Source organism: Tripterygium wilfordii, chromosome 2, assembly GCF_013401445.1.
Source record: "Tripterygium wilfordii isolate XIE 37 chromosome 2, ASM1340144v1, whole genome shotgun sequence".
In the NCBI taxonomy this organism is placed as follows: Eukaryota; Viridiplantae; Streptophyta; class Magnoliopsida; order Celastrales; family Celastraceae; genus Tripterygium; species Tripterygium wilfordii.
In genome coordinates, this window is record NC_052233.1 from 312,697 (window position 1) to 333,821 (window position 21,125).

The 21,125-nt window shown below is 36.6% G+C and overlaps 4 protein-coding genes across 7 annotated transcripts; 3 read left to right on the forward strand and 1 right to left on the reverse strand.

Annotated features, from left to right (window-relative positions):
* Positions 1–4,112: 4,112 nt before the first annotated feature.
* On the forward strand, positions 4,113–6,992 carry LOC120007118 (pentatricopeptide repeat-containing protein At4g35130, chloroplastic). Its single transcript, XM_038857305.1, has one exon. The coding sequence runs from the start codon at positions 4,127–4,129 to the stop codon at positions 6,521–6,523; it is 2,397 nt and encodes a 798-aa protein (XP_038713233.1). The 5' UTR covers positions 4,113–4,126; the 3' UTR covers positions 6,524–6,992.
* Positions 6,381–7,856, reverse strand: LOC120007127. The gene is made up of 2 exons (XM_038857317.1): positions 7,068–7,856; positions 6,381–6,516 (listed from the first exon to the last, which is right to left on the reverse strand). Exon 1 carries the CDS (start codon positions 7,579–7,581, stop codon positions 7,093–7,095), a length of 489 nt encoding a protein of 162 aa, XP_038713245.1. The 5' UTR covers positions 7,582–7,856; the 3' UTR covers positions 6,381–6,516; positions 7,068–7,092.
* A 3,851-nt stretch (positions 7,857–11,707) lies between these two features.
* On the forward strand, positions 11,708–13,378 carry LOC119979875 (serine/threonine protein phosphatase 2A 57 kDa regulatory subunit B' beta isoform-like). Its single transcript, XM_038822498.1, has 2 exons — positions 11,708–12,763; positions 13,043–13,378. Exons 1-2 carry the CDS (start codon positions 11,708–11,710, stop codon positions 13,376–13,378), a joined length of 1,392 nt encoding a protein of 463 aa, XP_038678426.1.
* A 958-nt stretch (positions 13,379–14,336) lies between these two features.
* LOC119982841 (V-type proton ATPase subunit B2) lies at positions 14,337–20,982 on the forward strand. 4 transcript variants are annotated; one of them, XM_038826438.1, is made up of 15 exons: positions 14,337–14,425; positions 15,375–15,439; positions 15,673–15,728; positions 15,814–15,912; positions 16,136–16,195; positions 17,733–17,844; positions 17,941–18,149; positions 18,744–18,872; positions 18,992–19,129; positions 19,384–19,534; positions 19,617–19,699; positions 19,928–19,975; positions 20,112–20,165; positions 20,287–20,370; positions 20,477–20,982. In XM_038826438.1, the coding sequence occupies exons 2-15, from the start codon at positions 15,409–15,411 to the stop codon at positions 20,660–20,662; spliced, it is 1,440 nt and encodes a 479-aa protein (XP_038682366.1). In that variant the 5' UTR covers positions 14,337–14,425; positions 15,375–15,408; the 3' UTR covers positions 20,663–20,982. The 4 variants fall into 4 exon arrangements, with proteins under 4 accessions (XP_038682366.1, XP_038682350.1, XP_038682373.1 ...); XM_038826422.1 differs by lacking the exon at positions 14,337–14,425 and adding an exon at positions 14,432–14,578; XM_038826445.1 differs by lacking the exon at positions 14,337–14,425 and adding an exon at positions 14,599–14,623.
* The last annotated feature ends 143 nt before the right edge of the window (positions 20,983–21,125 follow it).

Below are 21,125 nucleotides of genomic sequence, written 5' to 3' on the forward strand. Positions count from 1 at the left end.
TAGATTTCTTCATTCCATTTATGAACAACTATCACCACGTGACACGACGTATAAACTCTGTGGAAGTTTTGAAATAATTTGGGCCTCCCATGATCTCCCCTCAAAAGGCCTTATTGAAGGAAGGAGAGAACTCAATTTATATGCAAGTTATCCTTGCATCATTTAACCGATGTGGCACTTTGTCCAACACTTCCCCCACTAGTGGGCTGGGTATCTCTGCCCAAGGCCCAACGAGTGGACTTCTTATCGAGGACGAGTGCACACCGACCTACTTCGATACCATGAAATAATTTGGGTCTCCCATGTTCTCCCCCCCAAAAGGCCTTATTGAAGGGAGGAGAGAACCCAACTAATATACAAGTTATCCTTGCATCATTTAACCAATGTGGAACTTTGTCCAACAAGTTTGGCTCGTTTTCTACTCTGTTACTGCTGTTTTTGCTGAATCGTCCGGACATCCTTTAGAGCCGTCCAGACGTAGCAATTCCAAGATCATTATTTTGGATTTAGTGGTGTTTTCCGATCCATCGAGGTTTGTCGAGCCTTACTCTTTTGACAACTTATAAATAGGAGTTTTTTTTTGTAGGGTTTTCAACCCAACTTGTTTTGGGACACCATCTAGAGAGAGAAATAGAGTGAGAGAGCACTTACGAAGGGGAAACAGTACTTGAGAGAGAGTAGAGGGATCCAAGAGAGCGGTTTTTGGGGTTTCGATTACCTTGTGGGTTTCTTGTCTTTGTCGTTTTCTCCATTGGTTTTCTTGTAGATAGAGCTTATAGGAACAAGATAGCATCCAGAGTGAGCTTGTTTTACATGTATTGGGTAGTCTCTTGATTTGTAAAATTCTCCATATACTGAAATTAATTCTCTACTGCCCATGGACGTAGACTTTTGTGTGCCGAACCACGTATATCGTTGTATTTTATCTCTTTACCACTTTGATTAGCTTTGATATTATTGGTTGTTTGATTATCTACTTAACTTAGGTTGGATTATTGAATTGTTCAATCAATTTGGTGTTATTTTTTATAAGTATTGGTGATTTTAGCATAACACTTCTAAACATTTTAGTTTTTAAGTATTTTATATAAATATAGATCAGATTAATCTCTCCACCATGTCTTGAAAATGGGTGGTGAAATATATTATGACTTGCAATTCCACCATAAATTTTTGTAATTAATTTATTGTTTTATTATTCATGAACAACTTTAATTATCTCCCATCTTAAATATATAATTAGTGGCAGGGTTTTGAAGATATGACATCAAAGAATTATCGATAGTTAAGACCGAATTATTGGTTGAATCATAAACAAGTTAAGTTAGTTGAAAAATTAAAGAAGATCTGGCTAATGATTAGAATGACAGACTAGCATGACACAGATCAAACACAATAATTAAGATGAGTAGGCGATTGATTTCCCATTGAAATTCTCCTCCAAATTAATACTTGATGAAGATAATTTTATAAACAAGTTTCCTCTTGATTCCAACGTAGATATAGGCATTGCATGTGAATGTGCTTCTTCTTCTTCTCCTTTCTTTTTATACCATGAAGAACTCTTCAGGCACCACATCCTTTGAACACGGCCACTCGACGGATTAAATTCTCAAATTCGTGTACCGCACCCTCGAAATTTCTCTACACATGATCAATGTCATTTGATCAGGGGTGTGACCTCAAAGTATTGACGAGAAATTTCGAATCTAGTATTCATAGATTCATGAAATGCCAGAAACCAACTCGACCAACCCTTGTGGTTTCATGTGAATGTGCATTTAGTTTGTCATATCTTATGAATTAAAATATAATAAATGGATCCAGCCCATTTGTGATCACACACATCTTTGAATACATTAGTTAACAAAGTCAACAATATTGCGTTAAACCCTAATTAAACCTATATATTGTTTTTCAATTATACCGACTTAATTAAGATTATTGGGCAGTTATGATACATATAAACCCATGAAAGCATAAGTTTTTGACACACAGAGAAAATGGAGTGGAGAGTTGCAGAAGAAATGCTGTTTGGGCCGTTGAGAAGCCGAAATCAGAAGAGCAATTATAATGTAGTTGAAGCCATTTTTAGTCAAGCAAGTGATGTTGTTTCTAATCATAAGAACGATGATGGGAGTATGAGGATGAAGATATGGGTAAGGAAGCAAGACTTGAAGCAAGTTCTTGATGTAATCAAACCTGGCAAGCAGAGCAATACTACTACTTCTGCTTATAGTTACCACTACTCATCATCAATCCCGTCGTTATCCATTGAGCATCGATTGAATCTGCTGCGAAGGAAGCATCATTTGAGAGCCGCTGAGGGAAGGCGGAGTAAGGGTTGTTCGTGGACTCCTACGCTGCAAAGTATTCCGGAGAACTTTTGAAAACTCCGGAAATTGTTCGTTTTGGGTCAAAAGCCCGCATAGCCACACAACTTTGTGTTTTTTTTTGCCGTTGTCATTGGTTCTTTCTTAGGCACAAAAACGTGTTGGTTGTTTGAGATGGACTGAATCTTTGTTTATATGTGGTTGGATTATGTTCGATGTGAGATAAAATCTTTAACACATTAATTAACATGCATATTTTGTGTTGGAATGATATTCAACCCTCCATTCCCCGACATGGCAACATCTGCAAACGAGTTTGCGAAGTATATGTTTATGTTTTATATGTGTATGTGCTCATTGCTAATAAGAACTCTCATTAGCATGGCAAAGTTGAAATGTTAATTAACCGTTATACGTGCGAAGATTTCTTAACAGCTTGCATTACTCATCATCGCAACATAATGTCTTCTTTGCTTTACATTAAGTTCTTCTTAATTAGGGGTTTTGACAAGTAAGATTATACAATTTTTTGAGGTGGAGAAAGGACTTGGATCATGAATGAGAAGATGTAAGATTTGAAGATGTTAAAATCTTATCACTATCACTAAGATTTTATGTATGTATATGTAAATCACTTGGCGATAGCTTCTAGACTTAGGGTGTAAAGAAACTCATTTGAGATTGAAAGTTTGATTATAAGATGGCGTAGTTATTTCTCAGTAGTTTACACTAGGTCTCGGCCCAATTGACCTATCGGGCATGTTTGCGAGTGCTTAAGCCGACCCGAGTTTGAGTTTAGTTTACCGTCCAAAAGGTACTACGCTTGTTGATTTGTTATCGGTTATTTTTTAAAAAAAAAATATGTATATTTAAGATTATACCCCCGAATCTCCTGTGCACTAACCCAAAAACGCATTTTATAATTGTTGGATAGGTCTTAACTGACAGATCATGTAATCTAATCCATTGAGATACTTACACATAACTACATGTCTACATTGAGGTCGCAACTCATGAATGTTTGTTAAATTGTTTTTATTTTATTGAACAACTTCCATTATTCGAGGATTTCTAGGGGATCCAATTATACCAATTGCAAGCCTATCTTACTGATAAATCGTGGAATCAATGTCACAATGTGTGGACTTCGTGACATGCATATATATTTGTGAAACACATATATTTGGGGTTGATCAGAATATCTGGTAACAACCATAACAAATTAGTTAGTAGTCAAAGTTGAAGATCTCTAATGATTAAGGGTAATACAATTTTTAGTGACTCAGAGAGGTGACCAAGTCTAATTCTGTCATCGAATTTTCAAATGTTCCTGATAGTTTCTGGGTAATAATTTAGTTAGTGGATTTTTCTGGGACAAAATCGTATGTTTCAAAAGTCCTAATTTTGATTCCTACGAAGAGTAATAGCTTGTGATCATGTGTTGGGTTTTGACCCAAAAATACCTATAAATATAATTGATAAATGTAAATAATTAAGATTTAAGAAAGAGAAGACAAAGAGTTAGCAGTGACTGTTGAAAAAAATTGAGACTCTCAAACAAATAATAAAACCCAGGGGGGTTTTGTAACTTTGTTTGAACTCATCTGGTGAAAAATTGTTCAAACTAAATAAAGAAAAAAAAAATAGAAATCACCAAATAATATAAACGGCTGAGATCATCAGCTTTTTTTGATCGCTAGGGTCCCACATGATCGTGGACTCCACCAGACACCAGTTAAAAGTCGAGGACTGCACTTTCAGAACTGCGGGTCTGCCAAACAGCCATCTTAAAAATGGCTGCAATGCTTGTTCATGGCTACTTCAACGTCTCCAGCGCCCTCGAGAACGTTTCAGGAAAGCAATTCTGTAGGTCAAACGCGAACTTGATCAAGCCGAGATACCATGAATATGCTCCTATTCATATGTACCAGGCTGTGAGTTCTCGTATTCAACCATTGACTCTCTCGCTCACGCGGACTATTAGTGCGTATGTGGATTCTGGTTTGATGGATCCTGCACTCAATCTGTTCGAGAAAATGGGTCAAAGAGATACTTATGTCTGGAATGTCATTATAAGAGGGCTTGCCAATAATGGCTTTGTTCAAGAGGCAATTGATTATTACTACAGAATGCTAGATGAAGGGTTTAAAGCTGACTATTTTACTTACCCATTTGTGATTAAGGCATGTGTGGGGTTGTCAACCATGGTAGAAGGACAAAAGGTTCACGCAAAGATTATCAAAATCGGGTTGGGTTTGGATGTTTATGTTTCTAATTCGCTGATTGTTATGTATGCAAAGTTTGGGTATATTGAGTATGCGGAGAGGGTGTTTGGAGAAATGCCCGTGAAAGATTTAGTTTCCTGGAATTCTATGATCAGTGCATATCAAATGGCCGGTGATGGTTTGGGATCGTTGATTTGTTTAAGGGAAATGGCAAAAATGGGAATGAAACCTGATCGTTTCAGTGTGACAAGTGCACTTGGTGCATGCACGCCCTATTTTGGTTTTCGGAGTGGAATGGAAATCCATTGCCAAGCCATTAAGAATAAGCTTGAGCTTGATATTACAGTTCAGACGTCGCTTGTTGACATGTATGGTAAGTGTGGTAAAGTTGATTATGCAGAGAGGCTGTTTCGGAGTATTTGGACAAAGAACATTGTCGCTTGGAATGCTATGATAGGTATTTATGCTCATACTGCTCATTTTGCTGAGGCATTCGCCTGCTTTAGAAAGATGCGAGAGGATGATAAGTTTAATCCAGATACTATTACATTGGTGAACTTGCTCCCTGCTTGTTCGCAGTTGGGTTCTCTCTTGGAGGGTAAGGCTATCCATGCGTATGCCATTAGAAAAGAATTTCTCCCTAACCAAGTGTTGGAAACTTCGTTGATCGACTTGTACGGGCAGTGTGGAAAGTTGAAATCATCAGAAAGTTCATTCAATTTAATGACTGAAAAGAACTTAATTTCATGGAATGCCATGATTGCAGCTTATGTACATAACGGGTCGAACAGGAAAGCCCTAAACCTGTTCCAGGAACTCTGGACCACGCCTTTCATGCCGGATGCAATTACGATTGCAAGCATCTTACCTGCCTACGCTGAATCAGCTTCATTGAGTGAGGGTATGCAGATTCATGCTTATGTTACAAAATTGGAACTTAGTACAAATACATTCATCTCAAATTCAATTGTTTACATGTATGCAAGGTGTGGTGATCTCCAGGCAGCAAGAAAGTATTTTGATGAGATGCCGTGTAAGGATATTGTTTCATGGAACACCATCATCATGGCTTATGGCATTCATGGATTTGGTAGAACTTCTATCCAATTATTTTCTGCAATGAAGGAAAAGGGCATCAAACCCAATGGGAGAACTTTTGTTTATGTGTTATCTTCGTGTAGTATTTCCGGCATGGTTGATGAAGGGTGGGAATACTTTAATTTGATGAAAAGGGAATACGGAATTGATGCAACAATAGAGCATTATGGCTGTATGGTTGACAGTCTTGGTCGCACAGGTAATCTAAGCTCAGCAAAACAGTTTATTGAAGAAATGCCATTGGTACCGACAGCCAGGATATGGGGTTCTTTACTAGCTGCGAGTAGAAACCACAACAACATAGAAATGGCAGAGTTTGCTGCTAGGCATGTTTTCTCATTGGAACATGATAATGCAGGGTGTTACATTTTGCTTTCGAACATGTATGCCAAAGCTGGGAGGTGGGAAGATGTTGAGCGGATTACGAATCAAATGACGAAAGAAGGGATAACAAGAACATTTGGTTGTAGCATGGTTGAGACAAATTCTAATACTCACTGGTTCGTCAATGGAGACAGGTCACATGCTGAAACAAAAATGATCTATGATGCATTGGATATTATTTTGAGGAATACAGCAGAAGGCATTTATGTTAATACCGGTGCCAAGTTCAGACCACAAGATTTATCAAGAAAAAGAGCAAATTCACCAGAGAATCACAGTGCAAAGTTGGCTATTGCCTTTGGATTGATCTCCTCAACAATTGGGAAGACTGTTCTCGTTAGAAAAAACGTGAGATTATGTGAAGATTGCCACACAGCTGCTAAGAAGATTTCAATGTTTACCAGAAGAGAGATAATACTGGGAGATTCTAAAATCTTTCACCACTTCAAGGACGGATGCTGCTCTTGTGGAGATTACTGGTAACATTATTTCATTAACATAAAATAATGTTATATATAAGCCAAGGTAGATCAACAAAATTGTTTGTAACACACTAACACTTGGTTGTTCCTGTTTATTTCTCTTATGAAAAATATACTATATTGTAAACCCAAGAGAGAAATAAGGCATAACCAAATACAATGAGAACATACCATGTTAGAATTAATGGTGACATACACAATGACTTTTTACAATCAATTCGTCGAATCTAAATTTTTGAGATAAAAACTCGGCTGATGATGATAGAAATCCAATTTATGAGTCCCGAGAAAGCTAAACATAGCAGAATCTAAACCATATCTAAATATTTAATATCATTTCGTGCATCATCTCAAGTTCTCTTAAACTCAAAGGCAAGCATCCTTTGAAATTCAGTTATTAGATTCTTATCAGAATATTGGAATATACAAGTGCCAAAAAAAAAAAAAAACACTATTCACAATTGACGGACTTTGCCACTTAACTAACAGTCAATCGGAAAATTCCAAAAAAAATAATAAAAAAAGGAAATTCCAAAAACGCTCACCAATCCCAGCCTTCTATTCCATCCCTCAGTCAACCTTTTCGTGGTCGTCGTCGTCGTCGTCTTCTTCTTCTTCTTCTTCTTCAATCTCTCCTCCTCTCTCCCAGAACACTTCCCTAAACACCTTCAAAATGACGTCTTTTAACCATCCCACACACCCACATTCACCACAACACTTCTCCTTCAATTTCCCCCAAAAACCTCTCTCCTCCGTCTCTGTCGCAGTCGACATCGGCTGTAGATAAGCCCAGGCAGCGTGCTTCAGAAGCGGATTCTTGATCGGTATCTCGTGCCAGCTTGAGTTATACGCCGTCGGGGAAGTGATCGCAGGTGGAGAAGCCGGTAACAGGTCCTTGAGACTCGTGTACGTCATCGTCTGTATCGTTATCATCTCTATATCCGATAAATCGTAAACCGAACCAAATCCGTTGTTGTGAAAGAGAAAGCTCGGAGAGTGAGAGCCGTTCATTAGGGCTTTCTCGGTTTTTGAAGGATCGATCGGGGGTTTCTGGTCCATTGTTGATTCGATTAATCAGAGGGAGAGATAATTCCTCCTCTGAAATTCGTAGTGTAGGAGGGAAAAGGAGTGGTCTTTGTGATGCGAGGGCGAATTCCCTCTTGGCCGGGAGGTCTCTGCCAGACCGCAAAAGGGATTATGAGTATGAATTCTTGTATTATCAGTAGGAGGAGGAAGAGTAGGAGTATGAATTCTATTATGAATAGGAGTTCTCCTATCCTGAATGATTTCTATTATTAGGAGCTGTTATTGGGTGCCTTTGTAGAGTGGATAGATTCAATGCTAGTGAAAATTTGTTTAGATTAAAGCTATGGAATATATTGTGAATTAAAAATTGATGATACAAAAAATGTTGTTGAATTAAAGTATTATAATATTAGATTTTATAATTTTATATCAAATTTTGTTATTAAATTTGATATAATTTATATAATTTTGTTGATAAAACTAATAAAATAATTATTTTTATTAAATATAATGATTTTATAATATTTTTTATTTTTATTAATCTTACATTTAATTTGTTAAATAAAATTAATGTTAACTATAAAATTTAAATATTATAATAATTACTTATGTAAAATTAATTAAGATAATGTGCTAAGTTAAAAATGTTTAAAATAAAAAATGATGTTGTAAATATTAATAAAAAAGTAAAAGAAATTAATGTTGTAATGCATGTGGGTCCAATCTTTATTAAAAAGTAATAAAATTTAATCATTATGTGGGACCCACATAAAAAATTTTGAAAAAAAAATAATATATAACGGAAATGTTGTATAAGCTCCAGTGGGAGCTTATAAAACTCCAACGAATCCGTCGGAAGTCGGAAGCGGCTTCGTTAGAGGATTCACTTCCGCTTCTGCTGTGCCAAACAGGCAGATTATTTGTTTTCATTGGGAGTTTTTAGGGTTTGATTAGAGTTTCTCTATTTAATTATTTAATTATTGTAACATCCCATGAGAGATGTTTCAATGTTTGTTGACAATTCTAATTATTTAGTAGGATCTCTTATCCTTTGTTTAATCCGGCGTAGTCCAGTGCAAGTGAGCCGTTGATTGAACAAAAATCACGTTGCATGTAAGGGATCACCCACCCATTAGGTTGTGGGTTCGAATCCTACCCCTCCCCATACCATTGTTTCAAAAAAAATCCGGTGAAGTCCAGAGTAATACGGTATCGTTCAGTTTTCGATGATATTTGGTAGAATACGATGTCGTTTGGGGATATCCGTCGACAATCGTTTTTGTGTTTGTGTTTGTGTTTTTGTGTATTTCCTTTTAGTCTTATTGGTTGTAATTCCATCTTTAATGGTAGCTTTGAATGCCTTATTGGTCTCCTCTTTCCCATAGTTGATTAATGAATCTATTCTCGGTCTCCATAACCCTTTTAAAAAAAATCATGCTCCCCATCAGTTTGTCTCAAAAAGACAAGAGAGAACCAAACAGAACAACGTTATACACTCTCAATTTATGATCGTGGATTAATGTTAGTTGGAGCTCTTATCCTTTGTTTAATCACGTTCCGCATCAATTTGTTCCAAAGAGAAACAAATAGAGCAATGGTACATACCCTCAATTTATGATCCCTATTTTGCTCTCAATCTAATGTGGCATGTGGGATGATTGTTGATAATAAACACACATATAGAGCTCATTAATCTAACATTTCACATGGATTGGAGGTAAATGAGAATGATAAATTGGGCTTTTAGTTTCTGTTTCCAGTTTAACCACTGGGTTCTTGACAAGTTTTTAGTTTGAGTGGAATAAAGGAGATTGAAGATGTTAGTTTGATAATTATTAGGTTTTGTATTTGGAAATAAACAAAACAATAATGGAGCTTTAAATAGTAAATATAATAATAATTAAAAGAAAAAAAGGATAAAATAATTATTATTTATTGATTCAAAATTATTGTAATGATAAGAAGAATTAGATAATGTGGATTCACTAATATTTCATTGGATGCAAATGAGTCATTAGTTGAGTGGAAATGACTTTGCATGTCTCTGATTTCAGATCATGAGTTCTAATCTCACCTCCTTCGAATATTTATAAGGAGGTGTGTGGACTTAGTCTGCCCCTGCGTGAGCTTGATTTGTGCCTCTTGCGTGGGGCATGTTGACACTTGTACTTTTATAGGTTTGATCTGGTGGTGTGTCGTATATTGTATTTGTACTTGGTGCTCAAAAAAAAAATTTCATTGGATTTTTAAATTTTTAGATTTTAGTAATCCCAACCCCCAATAATTGGTTTCTATTTTTTTACATTATTTTATATTTAATTCTTTTGATTTGCGTGTGATTTGACATTAGATTCACATTACCAAAATTGGTTTTCTCACCCCAATAATTAAATAAAGTAATTTATTATATCACATCAAAGTATATTGACGGGTGCATTTAATGTATGTCGCAAGTTGTTCACTGTACGGAGTGACCCATTTGTTTACAGAATCATACATATATCTAAACCACTAAATCATAATATGAGACATTGGGTAATCATATGTCAATGCCAACTGAACGAAGTGATTACCATTCACAAATCCCATTGCGACAATTATACGTTCATGTCGAGGTGGAAGTATAGAACGCAGGGGCAAAAAAGTCAAGCATTGTTCATAACTAAGAAGGTGTAACACCACATTGTACGCAATCAAGTGACCCATATCTGACATTGACATCCAGTTCTCAAGCGGTGCTGGTATATCTGTTTCAAAAAATGTCAATGAGTTGTGGATAGAAAATGCACGCCCATAACCGCCAATCTACTTTGATATGATATAATAAGTTATTTTATTTAATTGTTGGGGTTGGAAAATCAATTATGGAAATATGAATCAAATATCAAATCGCACACAAATAAAAAAAATTAAATATCAAATCAAACATAAAATAATATAAAAAATAGAAATGGAGAGTGAGATTACTAAAAAGGGGGTGAGAATGCCACTTCTCATAATTTTATTTATACTCAAACTTATGATAAATAATGTAGCATAATTTCACAATCCCAGGTAACTATTTAACTCTTTTTAGTAATTTTTTAGGCAAGGCTAATTAATAATTCCTACAATCCTTAATTTTAATAAGAAACCCAAATAGCAGTGCGGTTCAACGCAATCACAAATAGGTGGGGTGGAAAGTAAGATTGCGTACAAAATTTGTTTGATTTTAAAACAACATAAACTATTGTTAATAGTAATATCAACTTCTTCTTTGGGTGTTTGACTTGGCTGAAAACAAGGAAGAATGATGGATGATGGAGCTTGATAGCAAATTAGGAATGAATGTTAAACTTGGCCCAAAAGATTGCACTTTTGTTTAATTAGGAATAATCTTATGAGATTATAAAATGAGATCTTAATTTTTAGATTTCATTTTTAGGCTTCAAAACATTTTTTAAAAATTTGGAAAATATATATTTATATTTTGATTAGTTTTATGAACTTAACGATATGTTTTTTTATTTGAAACAAAAGTCAAATGCAATTGAAAAGTATATGAAATGTCTTTTGTGTTATATCCAAAATTCATAATTATCATGCACTTTTTATGTTAAATTTAATTTTTGTTTTGAATATTGTTAGGATTCGTAAAACGAATCAAAATACAAATATATTATTTTTTAAAATAAAAAGATATTCTGAACCCTAAAATTAGAAGCTCAATTTAGAACCTCATAGGAGAATTCTTCATATGTTTCTTATGTTTATGACAATTATATATTGAGAGACACCAATGAGGTGTTTATTTTGATACTTATGTATGGAGATTTATATATAGATGTGAATCTGTTACGAGGATTCTCCTTGTGAGCTGCAACATGCTTGTTCATGGAGATAACCATGAATCCACCTGGCATTCACCCAGATAAGGAGCAAGAACAAGGCAGAATTCTATTATGTATTTCATTAATATCAATCGGATTTTACAACGTTTTTTTGTCTATTAGACATCGCTGTCTAGTTTGGCCTTTTTTGCTGAACCAACACAAGCAACAAAGGATGGAGATACCATAGCTATGCATTCTCAGATTCTTTCTGCCTTTTGAAGGTGTATGTATGATGGTCTGAACTGAGCTCAAAGAGCTGCTATATGCGAGTCTTTGAAGGGATGAAAATGGGTGTTCACAGAAACTCCCCGAAAGCCTTCGAGAAGAAGTCGTCTACAACCCTTAAATCCTTGTTTGATCTGGATTCCAAGAACAACAGTCCAAGCAACAATCTTAGGAGTCCCAAGAATGTCAGGCAGTCTTCTGATGAATCCGAACACCAAGAGGTCCTTTCCATAATCTCGCACTGCTCCTTCATATTCTCCTTCATCGATCCCTCGGAGTCTCCTTCGAGGCAAGATCTCAAGCGTCTCAAGCTCAACCAGCTCTTATCAATGGTTAAAACCTCAAAAAATCCTCTCTCTGATCAGGTACTTTCCTCTCTCATGTCCATGCTATCCGCCAACATTTTCCGCCCTCTTCCTCCACCTTCGACTAGTTGTTGTGCCTCAGAACTGCCTGACGACGAAGAAGTCGTTTCTGCTCCTTCACCGGCATGGCCTCACCTTCAACTTGTTTATGAAATCCTTTTGAGGTTAGTACTCAACGAGGATCCAAAGACTCTTCGCAATTACATTGATAATCGCTTCCTTCTCAATCTCCTCTCTCTTTTTCAATCCGAAGACCCAAGAGAGCGCGAGAGCTTGAAGAATTTGTATCATAGGATATACTCCAGATTCACTTTCTACCGATCATTGATGAGGAAATCAATGAATGATGTGTTCTTGCAGTATGTGTCTGTGACAGAGAAACATTATGGGATTGGACAGTTACTAGAGATATGGGGAAGTATTATCAATGGTTTTACTGTTCCATTGAGAGAAGAGCACAAACTGTTCTTGATGAGAGTCCTGATTCCTCTACACAAGACCAAAGGTATGCAGAGTTACCACAGGCAGCTAGCTTACTGTGTTTCTCAGTTTGTGCAGAAAGATCCTGTGCTTGGTGGGGTTGTCATTAGAGGAATCTTGAGGTACTGGCCGATCACTAACTGTCAGAAGGAAATTCTGCTTATCGGTGAAATGGAAGGATTGGTGGAGAATATCGATCCTGATCAGTATAGAAAGTTGGCTCTCCCCATTTGTACCAAAATTATCAAATGCTTGAACAGTTGGAATTCACAGGTACATAAAGAGAAGTAATGCAACTTTTGGTTTTCCAACTCCGTCACCGCATACCCAAATGTTTCAACTTGGGAACTCAGGGTCGAAATTTTTTTAATATACACATACGGGCAGATTCTTTATATTGATTTTTATGTCACGCCAGCGAGTTTACTGTCCGAAAAGTGTGTAAATTGAAATAATTTTCAACTTTCTGTTCTCAATATTTCAGTCTTTCTGTTTCTTCTCAATATTTCAGTTTCTGCTGCTTCTGCATTGAACTGCATCCATCCCTTGCAGGTTGCAGAACGAGCGCTGTACGTGTGGAACAACAAGCACTTTGTGAAGATGACATCGTCGGCAACTGAAGAAGTTTTTCCGGTGGTAGTTGAAGGGATGGAGAAGAACCTGAAGGGGCATTGGAGCAAGAGTGTTAAGCAGTTGACGGAAAATGTGAAATTGATGTTGGAAGGAATGAATCCAAGTTTGTACTACAAATGTCTGCAAGAAATAGACCAAAAAGAATCGTCGGCTCGCGAAGAAGAGATCAAGAGGGAGCAGAATTGGGAAAGGATTGAACTTGCAGCTGCCCAGAATCAGTTCCTTCAAATTTGTCTTTCTCATTCAAGAACATAGTTTACAAGAGAACATATGTAGCCACATGATAAACAACTTGTCATATGATAACAAACGGCATATCAGTCTTGCTAAACCTGATCAATATGTATATATATATACACACAGTTTTGCTTTAAAATGCTGCTTTTTTTTTATTTCTTTTCTTTGTTCTTATGAGAGCTTTTAAATTGCTGGTTAAGAAACTTGTAAAATTCCCTTCAAAAAAAGAAAAAAGAAAAAAAGAAACTTGTAAATTTTAGATACTTTTTTATTCTTGACCGAAAATACCAATGACACCATCATCAAGTCGGATTTGAATTCTAATGTGATATAATTTCAATTTAACCCTTAAAATACCCTAAAAAAATTGGACATTTTTCTCTTTGTTTTTTAAGGGTAAATAAATCATTTCACCAAGTTGGTCAATAGTACAATAAAGCCTTTTAACTTTTAAGAGCATCTCCAAAGGCATTCCAAATGGATATTCATAATACAAGCATATATTAACATGATGTTGTTATTAAAGCCTAAGTCAAATTGACTGAAAACATATTTTTAATTTAAGTATATAATTGACTTGTATGTTTGTTGGATTATACAAGCTAGATTAATGTTGATGTTGATTATGATGGGATGGGATCGGATTTGATCGGGACGAGGTCTGTGGGGCAGGGCGGATTTTATAGGGTCGGGAACGAGATGTAAAAATTGTCTCGATGTGCGAGGCGGGGCACACAAGTAGAGGTGCAAGGCGGAGACGAGGTGACCTTAATCCACCCCGTTGCCATCCTAGGTAGAATGTACCATTAGAGTGGTATACTTCTAAATATCCGTAAGTTTATTGTTGAAAATGAAATGTCAAAATGGAATTTGCCCTTTGGAGATGTTGTAAAGGTATATAACATCTATACCTTTATAGTTCCTCTTGCATGTAAATTATATAGCATATATAAAAACCGATTCCACAACAATTATGTCAGTTGAACTTGAATCTCCCAATTAGATGAATTCATCGCTAGCGAACTCGGCCACATTTGATAATGGATTTTAGTTCTTGAATAAAAGGTATATTCCCCCATTAATTTTTGACCAAGAATTCATAGAGATGCAGGTGTACTGGTGTAAAGTAATAATTGGAAATGGGTTGGTTAGCCCTTCAGATATTTTTTGTTCTTTAGATGATTACCCATTCGCAAGTAGCCAGATCATCGTGAGTAGGTGAGCCGGTCACTCCAGTATGTGGTAGACACAGAACTACGGAAGGTCCAGTTTCCGCTTGAATGGGACGTATTTTTTGTTGTTATATTCATTATCGCATGTTTTATACCTTTATTCATTACCATCTAAAAGGATAACATTTTGTATGATTTACATTTTACTGTCAATATTGCATTATTCGAATTACTTAAATATTATTTTCAGTCCAATAGATCTCAGTTTATTGATTCCCTCTCTAAGCCCATCTCTCTCTCTCCCTCTCTGTTTCTCGCGGTGGTGTCTCGGATCAAAGTTTCAAAAGGTACCTTCCCACTTTTCGGATCCGAAATTATCATAGTTATGGCTCTTTGTTACATTTGCCAAGTAGGAGCAATTGTGCCAGATTGAAAATCGCAATTTCGTCCTATCAGTTGTTGATGTTTCTCCGATTTGTTTGGATCGAAGTTTGGTTGGTTTAGCGCTGTGAGTTTGCGAATTTTTGTTTAAAATTGAGCTTGATGAAGCGTTTGTGACTTAATCTAGTTGAATTCAGTAAAACTAGAGTTGGGTTTTTGTTTTGGATGATGAAAGGTTGGAACTTTGTAAGTTAGGATGAGAGGTTTTGAATTTTTGATTGATGCGTAATCGGGTCAGTCTTTTATTGATTCTTTGGTTCCATTGACTGGTTTTTTGTTTCTTACTAATGGAAATGTTTAGTGATCGTTGATGATTAGTGTTTCAAGATGCTGTAATTGTGGCATTTAATGATTCTTTTTTTTGTCTTTCATTTGGGGATTTGGTGCTTCTGCATCTGTAGGTTGAGAATAGGTGTAGCTCAGAACAATCAAGACATGGAGGAGGGCACCCTGGAGATTGGCATGGGTGAGTTTCATATTGTGTTTCACTGTTTGTTTCTAATGTGTAATGTTGTTTGGTATAATGAAACTGGTAACCTGTGATGAAATCATTAACAAACTTCACTAAGTGACATTAAAAATATGGTAGACTGCAATAGAAATTGGGTAGAATTTGTTTTTGATGCAAGTCTGTGTAGTGATAATGAAGTTGTTTCAAGTGTGGATCGTGACGTTGACTCATTTTCTTATATGTTTCAGAGTATAGAACTGTTTCTGGAGTTGCCGGACCTCTGGTCATCCTCGAGAAAGTTAAGGTATGTTAATGTATTGCTTTTCGCCATTGATCCCTTGGTCACTTAGTCTTTGATGCCTGATACATTTTTTGGCTGGCTGTTTCAGGGACCAAAATATCAAGAAATTGTTAATATTCGTTTGGGGGATGGAACAACCAGACGTGGTCAAGTTTTGGAAGTTGATGGGGAGAAAGCTGTGGTTCAGGTAATTGCTGTTATTATGCTATGAATACAATGACTTTCCCAATTTTTTCAATCTCTCGTATTCTTGGTGAAATTTTATATTTTCTGTGTATCACATGCATCATATTGAGAATCCGTGTTTCCTAGGGACACCTTTTACCTACATGTAGTAGAGCGACTCAACATTTAACCTTCAAATTTTGTTGTGATATTGTTGGCATTTACTCGGTGTTTCTTGTTTCCAGGTTTTTGAAGGAACATCTGGAATTGACAACAAGTTTACGACTGTACAATTTACAGGAGAGGTATGAGATGTTTTCATTTTCTTTATCGTGAACCTAGTGTGTGCCTATGTTGGATCACTATTTTCTTTTAGACTGAATTTTGACTTCTTTGGTGTTCAAGTTCAAGAGTCTGCGTATTAGCTGGATACATATTTTTTAATAATCCTGTGCTGTTTGTCTTTCTGGCTGGCATACTGTGTATGCTATTTTCTGAATCAAGGTTACTTCTCGAGTCCATTAAATTTTTTTTTGGGAGATGAAGCCTTACTGCTGGTAGGCATGACCAAAATAAATGGTAATGTGTGCTGTAAGTGAGGACTCTTTAAGAAACAACTATATCTGCTGCGCCCATGCATGCAACTGCCCCTCAGCTTAGATTCTTTTGGATAGGTTTTATATTTTCCCTTCCTTATGATTCTTTATGTTGTTGCACTCTTTTAATCTAGTCTAAGTTCAGTGGTCTAGAAGTAATTAGATTACCTATGTAGAATATTTATAGATGCCTTTTCCATTAAGTAGCTTTTCTTAGGAAAAGGGAATTAAATGTTGGGGGAAGGGGGTTTGGCAACAAAAGGGGTCAAAATCCCTTCCAACCACCGCCTATTAGCACAATAACGTTCCCTTCAATTTGTTATATATGCAAATTGGTGAATTGCAACTGGTAGATAGTGTCTTCATATATGCATTTTATAAAAGTTGTATTTGTGTCCCACTCATTGTATCATGTGTTAGAGCTATAATGTTTCAAATTTGTTTCTGGAGTAAGTTTTTGGTTTCCACCATATCTGGATTCAGATATGAGCTCTTCTGCTTATGGAATTGTGAGTTCATGTTTTTGGAAAGAAAATTGATATTTGTTTCTTTTGAAGACGAACTTCTGATTTCTTCATGTTGCTATATGTGGAAATTTTAGGCATGCAGGAATTTACATGGGCCTCTTTGAGCTACATGTGGAATGACATATGGAAAACTAGTTCTGTTGAACGTAAACTGAAATTTCTTGTAGTTTAGAGGATATTATTAACTCGAACTGTGGTAGTGCCCAGTAGTAAGGGGTGAGGACTGTGTGACCGGCGCTAAACTTGGAAGTATTGGGTTTGAGTCTCCCCTTGAAGTCTTGAACGACTTGAATTTTACTGATTTTTTTTAATGGGGCTTGTATTTGGTGCTAGTGGCTTGTGTGTGGTTAGTGGTTGCTAGTATCCGTGGTTACTCTGCAAGGGGGTTCAATGAGGCCCAACCTTGGAGAGATTCCATGTCCGAATATAAATCGAGTCTTCTATTGGTTTTCTTTATTTGAGTAATAAGTTTCAGGTAGGCAGTTTTTCTCATAGCATATAACTAAGCAGTTTATTTTAGAGAATCAAGCTCAACGTTGGGTTCTTTGATGAATTTTCCTCTGTTATTGAAGATTTCTTTTGCCTCCAAAGTACCAATGGATTTAGAAGCCTTTTTTGCAGAATGCACTTGTTAATGTTCACTTGGATTGTAGAGATGCCAAAATAAGGTGCTGCAAATGTTTGATGACCTCATTTTTCCCTTTCACCCCGTTTTGTAGGTTTTGAAAACCCCAGTCTCCTTAGACATGCTTGGGCGCATCTTTAATGGTTCTGGGAAACCAATTGATAATGGTCCTCCCATATTGCCTGAGGCATACTTGGATATATCTGGTAAGTTACTGAATACTACATAGACATTTGGACTACTTAAGTTACTTCTTTAAGTCTGTTGTTCATGTCACTCAAGCAATCTCTTTTCTTTTACAGGGAGTTCTATCAACCCTAGCGAGAGAACTTATCCTGAAGAAATGATACAGACAGGGATTTCCACAATTGATGTCATGAATTCTATTGCTCGAGGACAAAAAATCCCACTTTTTTCAGCTGCAGGTCTTCCCCATAATGAAATTGCTGCTCAGATATGTCGCCAGGCAGGTCTGGTGAAGCGATTGGAGAAGTCTGACAATCTTCTGGAGGTATTTTATGCCATAGCAATTAAAAACCAGCTCATAGTGATAAAGTATTGAACACTTTGCTGCATAGGATAACTGATAGCATGAAACCTAATGATCTTTGGCTGGTTTTCTGATGTTTTGGAATAAAATTGCCTTATGTATCTTCTTTATTTACTGTTACAAATGAACATTCTGCCATTCTTGCTTGATATCATTATTAGCCCACACAATTACATCAGTGTTTATCCACATAAATGTTTTACTTTGGGCCCAACTTATCCCATGTTATATCAACTTAAATTAGCAACAGCATTTGTTAATTGCCCTTGTTTGCTCTTCTTTTGTTCTTTCTTTGGCTTTGTGCAAATTTATATGTCTAGTTCCATTTTTTCTTGCTAATACTTTGGCTTACATTGTTAGCTCATAAAAATCGGAGTTCTATTATTTTGTAGTTTAAGATGCTGTGTTAGGTTGTTCTCTGTAATCTGCCATTCTAGTTATTCCTTTTTGAAAGAGTTTGGATGACCCATTGGATTACAAATTATTCTCATCTCCAGTTAACTGTTTTCTAAAACTAAGTTTGCAATCATGTGCTTATGCTCCATGAATTTTCAGGATGGCGAGGAGGACAACTTTGCCATTGTGTTTGCAGCTATGGGTGTTAATATGGAGACTGCACAATTTTTCAAACGTGATTTTGAGGAAAATGGATCTATGGAGAGGGTGACCCTGTTTCTGAATCTGGTACACTTTTAAGTTGACATATGAGAAATCCTGTGGCACATTTTCTTGTATATTCATTCACATATTATGGTAGTAATTTATTTCCTTGTGTCAATCCTGTTGTTCATGCTCTTGGACAGGCAAATGATCCTACAATTGAGCGTATCATCACTCCTCGTATTGCTCTTACAACTGCAGAATATTTGGCATATGAATGTGGGAAGCATGTTCTTGTCATTCTCACAGATATGAGTTCTTATGCTGATGCACTTCGTGAGGTAAGGAAAAGAGTTTTCCTTTTCTTTTGCGCCTTCTATTGTCCTCCCAAATGCGATTTTGCTTCAACAGAATACAATGGAATCATGGACTTCCAATTCCTTCTCTCATTTATTCAATTTATGATTGTTGATAGATATCCATTATGCTTGAAGAAGTTTTTAGGACTTCCCTTGCATACTTGAGAGTCAACTTTCTTTCCTTCTCTCTCCAACCTACCATTTATCTGACATAGCATACTTATTTGCTATTGCAGGTATCTGCTGCCCGAGAGGAAGTTCCTGGAAGGCGTGGTTATCCTGGGTATATGTATACTGATTTGGCAACAATATATGAGCGTGCTGGGCGTATTGAAGGGCGAAAAGGCTCCATCACACAAATTCCAATTTTGACTATGCCGAATGATGGTAACGATTTCCAACCCCACACAATCTTCATCCATTACCTGTTGTGTTAACATTGCATAAATCTTGTTTCTTATTTGGCCAGATATCACTCATCCCACTCCTGATCTTACGGGATACATCACTGAGGGTCAGATATATATTGATAGGCAGCTCCAGAATAGGCAGGTATGTGGTTACTAATACTAGGATTTGAAGAAATGAATAATTTTTTTTGGTTTTGCTAATTGAACTAGCACTTCCATAAACAATCTTTAAGAAATTGGAGTCTTGGTTTGCTATTGAAGATCTTGCTAAGATGTTACCCGGCTCCAGTTTTGTTCTGTGAATGATATGGTCTACTTGTTCACCCTACAAATATTCTGTAACTGAACACTGTTCTATTTGAGTTTGCAGATATACCCTCCAATCAATGTCCTTCCATCTCTTTCTCGTTTAATGAAGGTGTGGACCCACACAAACTTACAGTTTTTGTATTCTAGTGCAATTTCCAAATTGTCTGAGTTGTTAATTATTGAACGATGTCAGTATACGTATCTCGGATGTTCTTATTAATGCCCAGCCCGGATTTTTATTGCAGAGTGCCATTGGCGAGGGTATGACTCGCAGGGACCACTCTGATGTGTCCAACCAGGTATGATTCGGTTACCTTTGGAGCATGCATTTTATCGTCTCCCTTGAACGATGCATTCTATTAACATCTTCTTTGGCGGAGCTATCTTAAGTTTTTCTATTGTTTAATTGTCAACTCTCAGCTGTATGCAAATTATGCGATTGGAAAAGATGTCCAGGCGATGAAAGCTGTCGTAGGAGAAGAAGCTCTGTCCTCGGAAGACTTGGTACGCCCTTTGCTGTCTCACATGAAGTGCTTTAATTAATTTTCTTTTAAATATTTAAGTAATCTCTTACGAAGTATCTAACATGCTTTTTGTTGGGAAAAAACAGCTGTATTTGGAGTTCTTGGACAAATTTGAGAGGAAATTTGTTGCTCAAGGAGCTTATGACACCCGCAACATCTTCCAATCACTTGACTTGGCGTGGACATTGCTTCGCATCTTCCCCCGAGAGCTTTTGCACCGCATACCAGCCAAGACCCTTGACCAGTTCTACAGCCGAGATTCAGCCACTTAAGTGAATAAACCTGCCAGTGTACCCTATACCCTAGTTTTTTTGCTTGCATGAGTGTTACTAGTTGCTATTTGCCTGCCTTTCTCCCGGGTTGCATCTCTCCTACATTGAGCATATAATAAAGGTTGTTACCCATTCCAGAATTCCATATTTAGCTTTTTGGCTAGTTATCGCCGGCATTCTTTCAGTGAGACTTTAGATCTTTTTGTAATTTCAGTATTATTTCCTTAAATTCATTAATATGTGTTACCCAGGAATGTTACTGTAATATGTTTGATCTCTGATTTCCGTCAATAAAACCGAATATCCGGTTCCTCCTTTAAGTGTTACTGGTCATTTTTGAAATCCTGGAAGGCATGTTCACTCTTTTGATGAACGATGTTGCCTAACCTTGGTCAAGAGAAGCTCATGAAGACTTAATTCTTTATCCCCAGCATTATGAACCAGCAGAGAGAACAATTTTTTC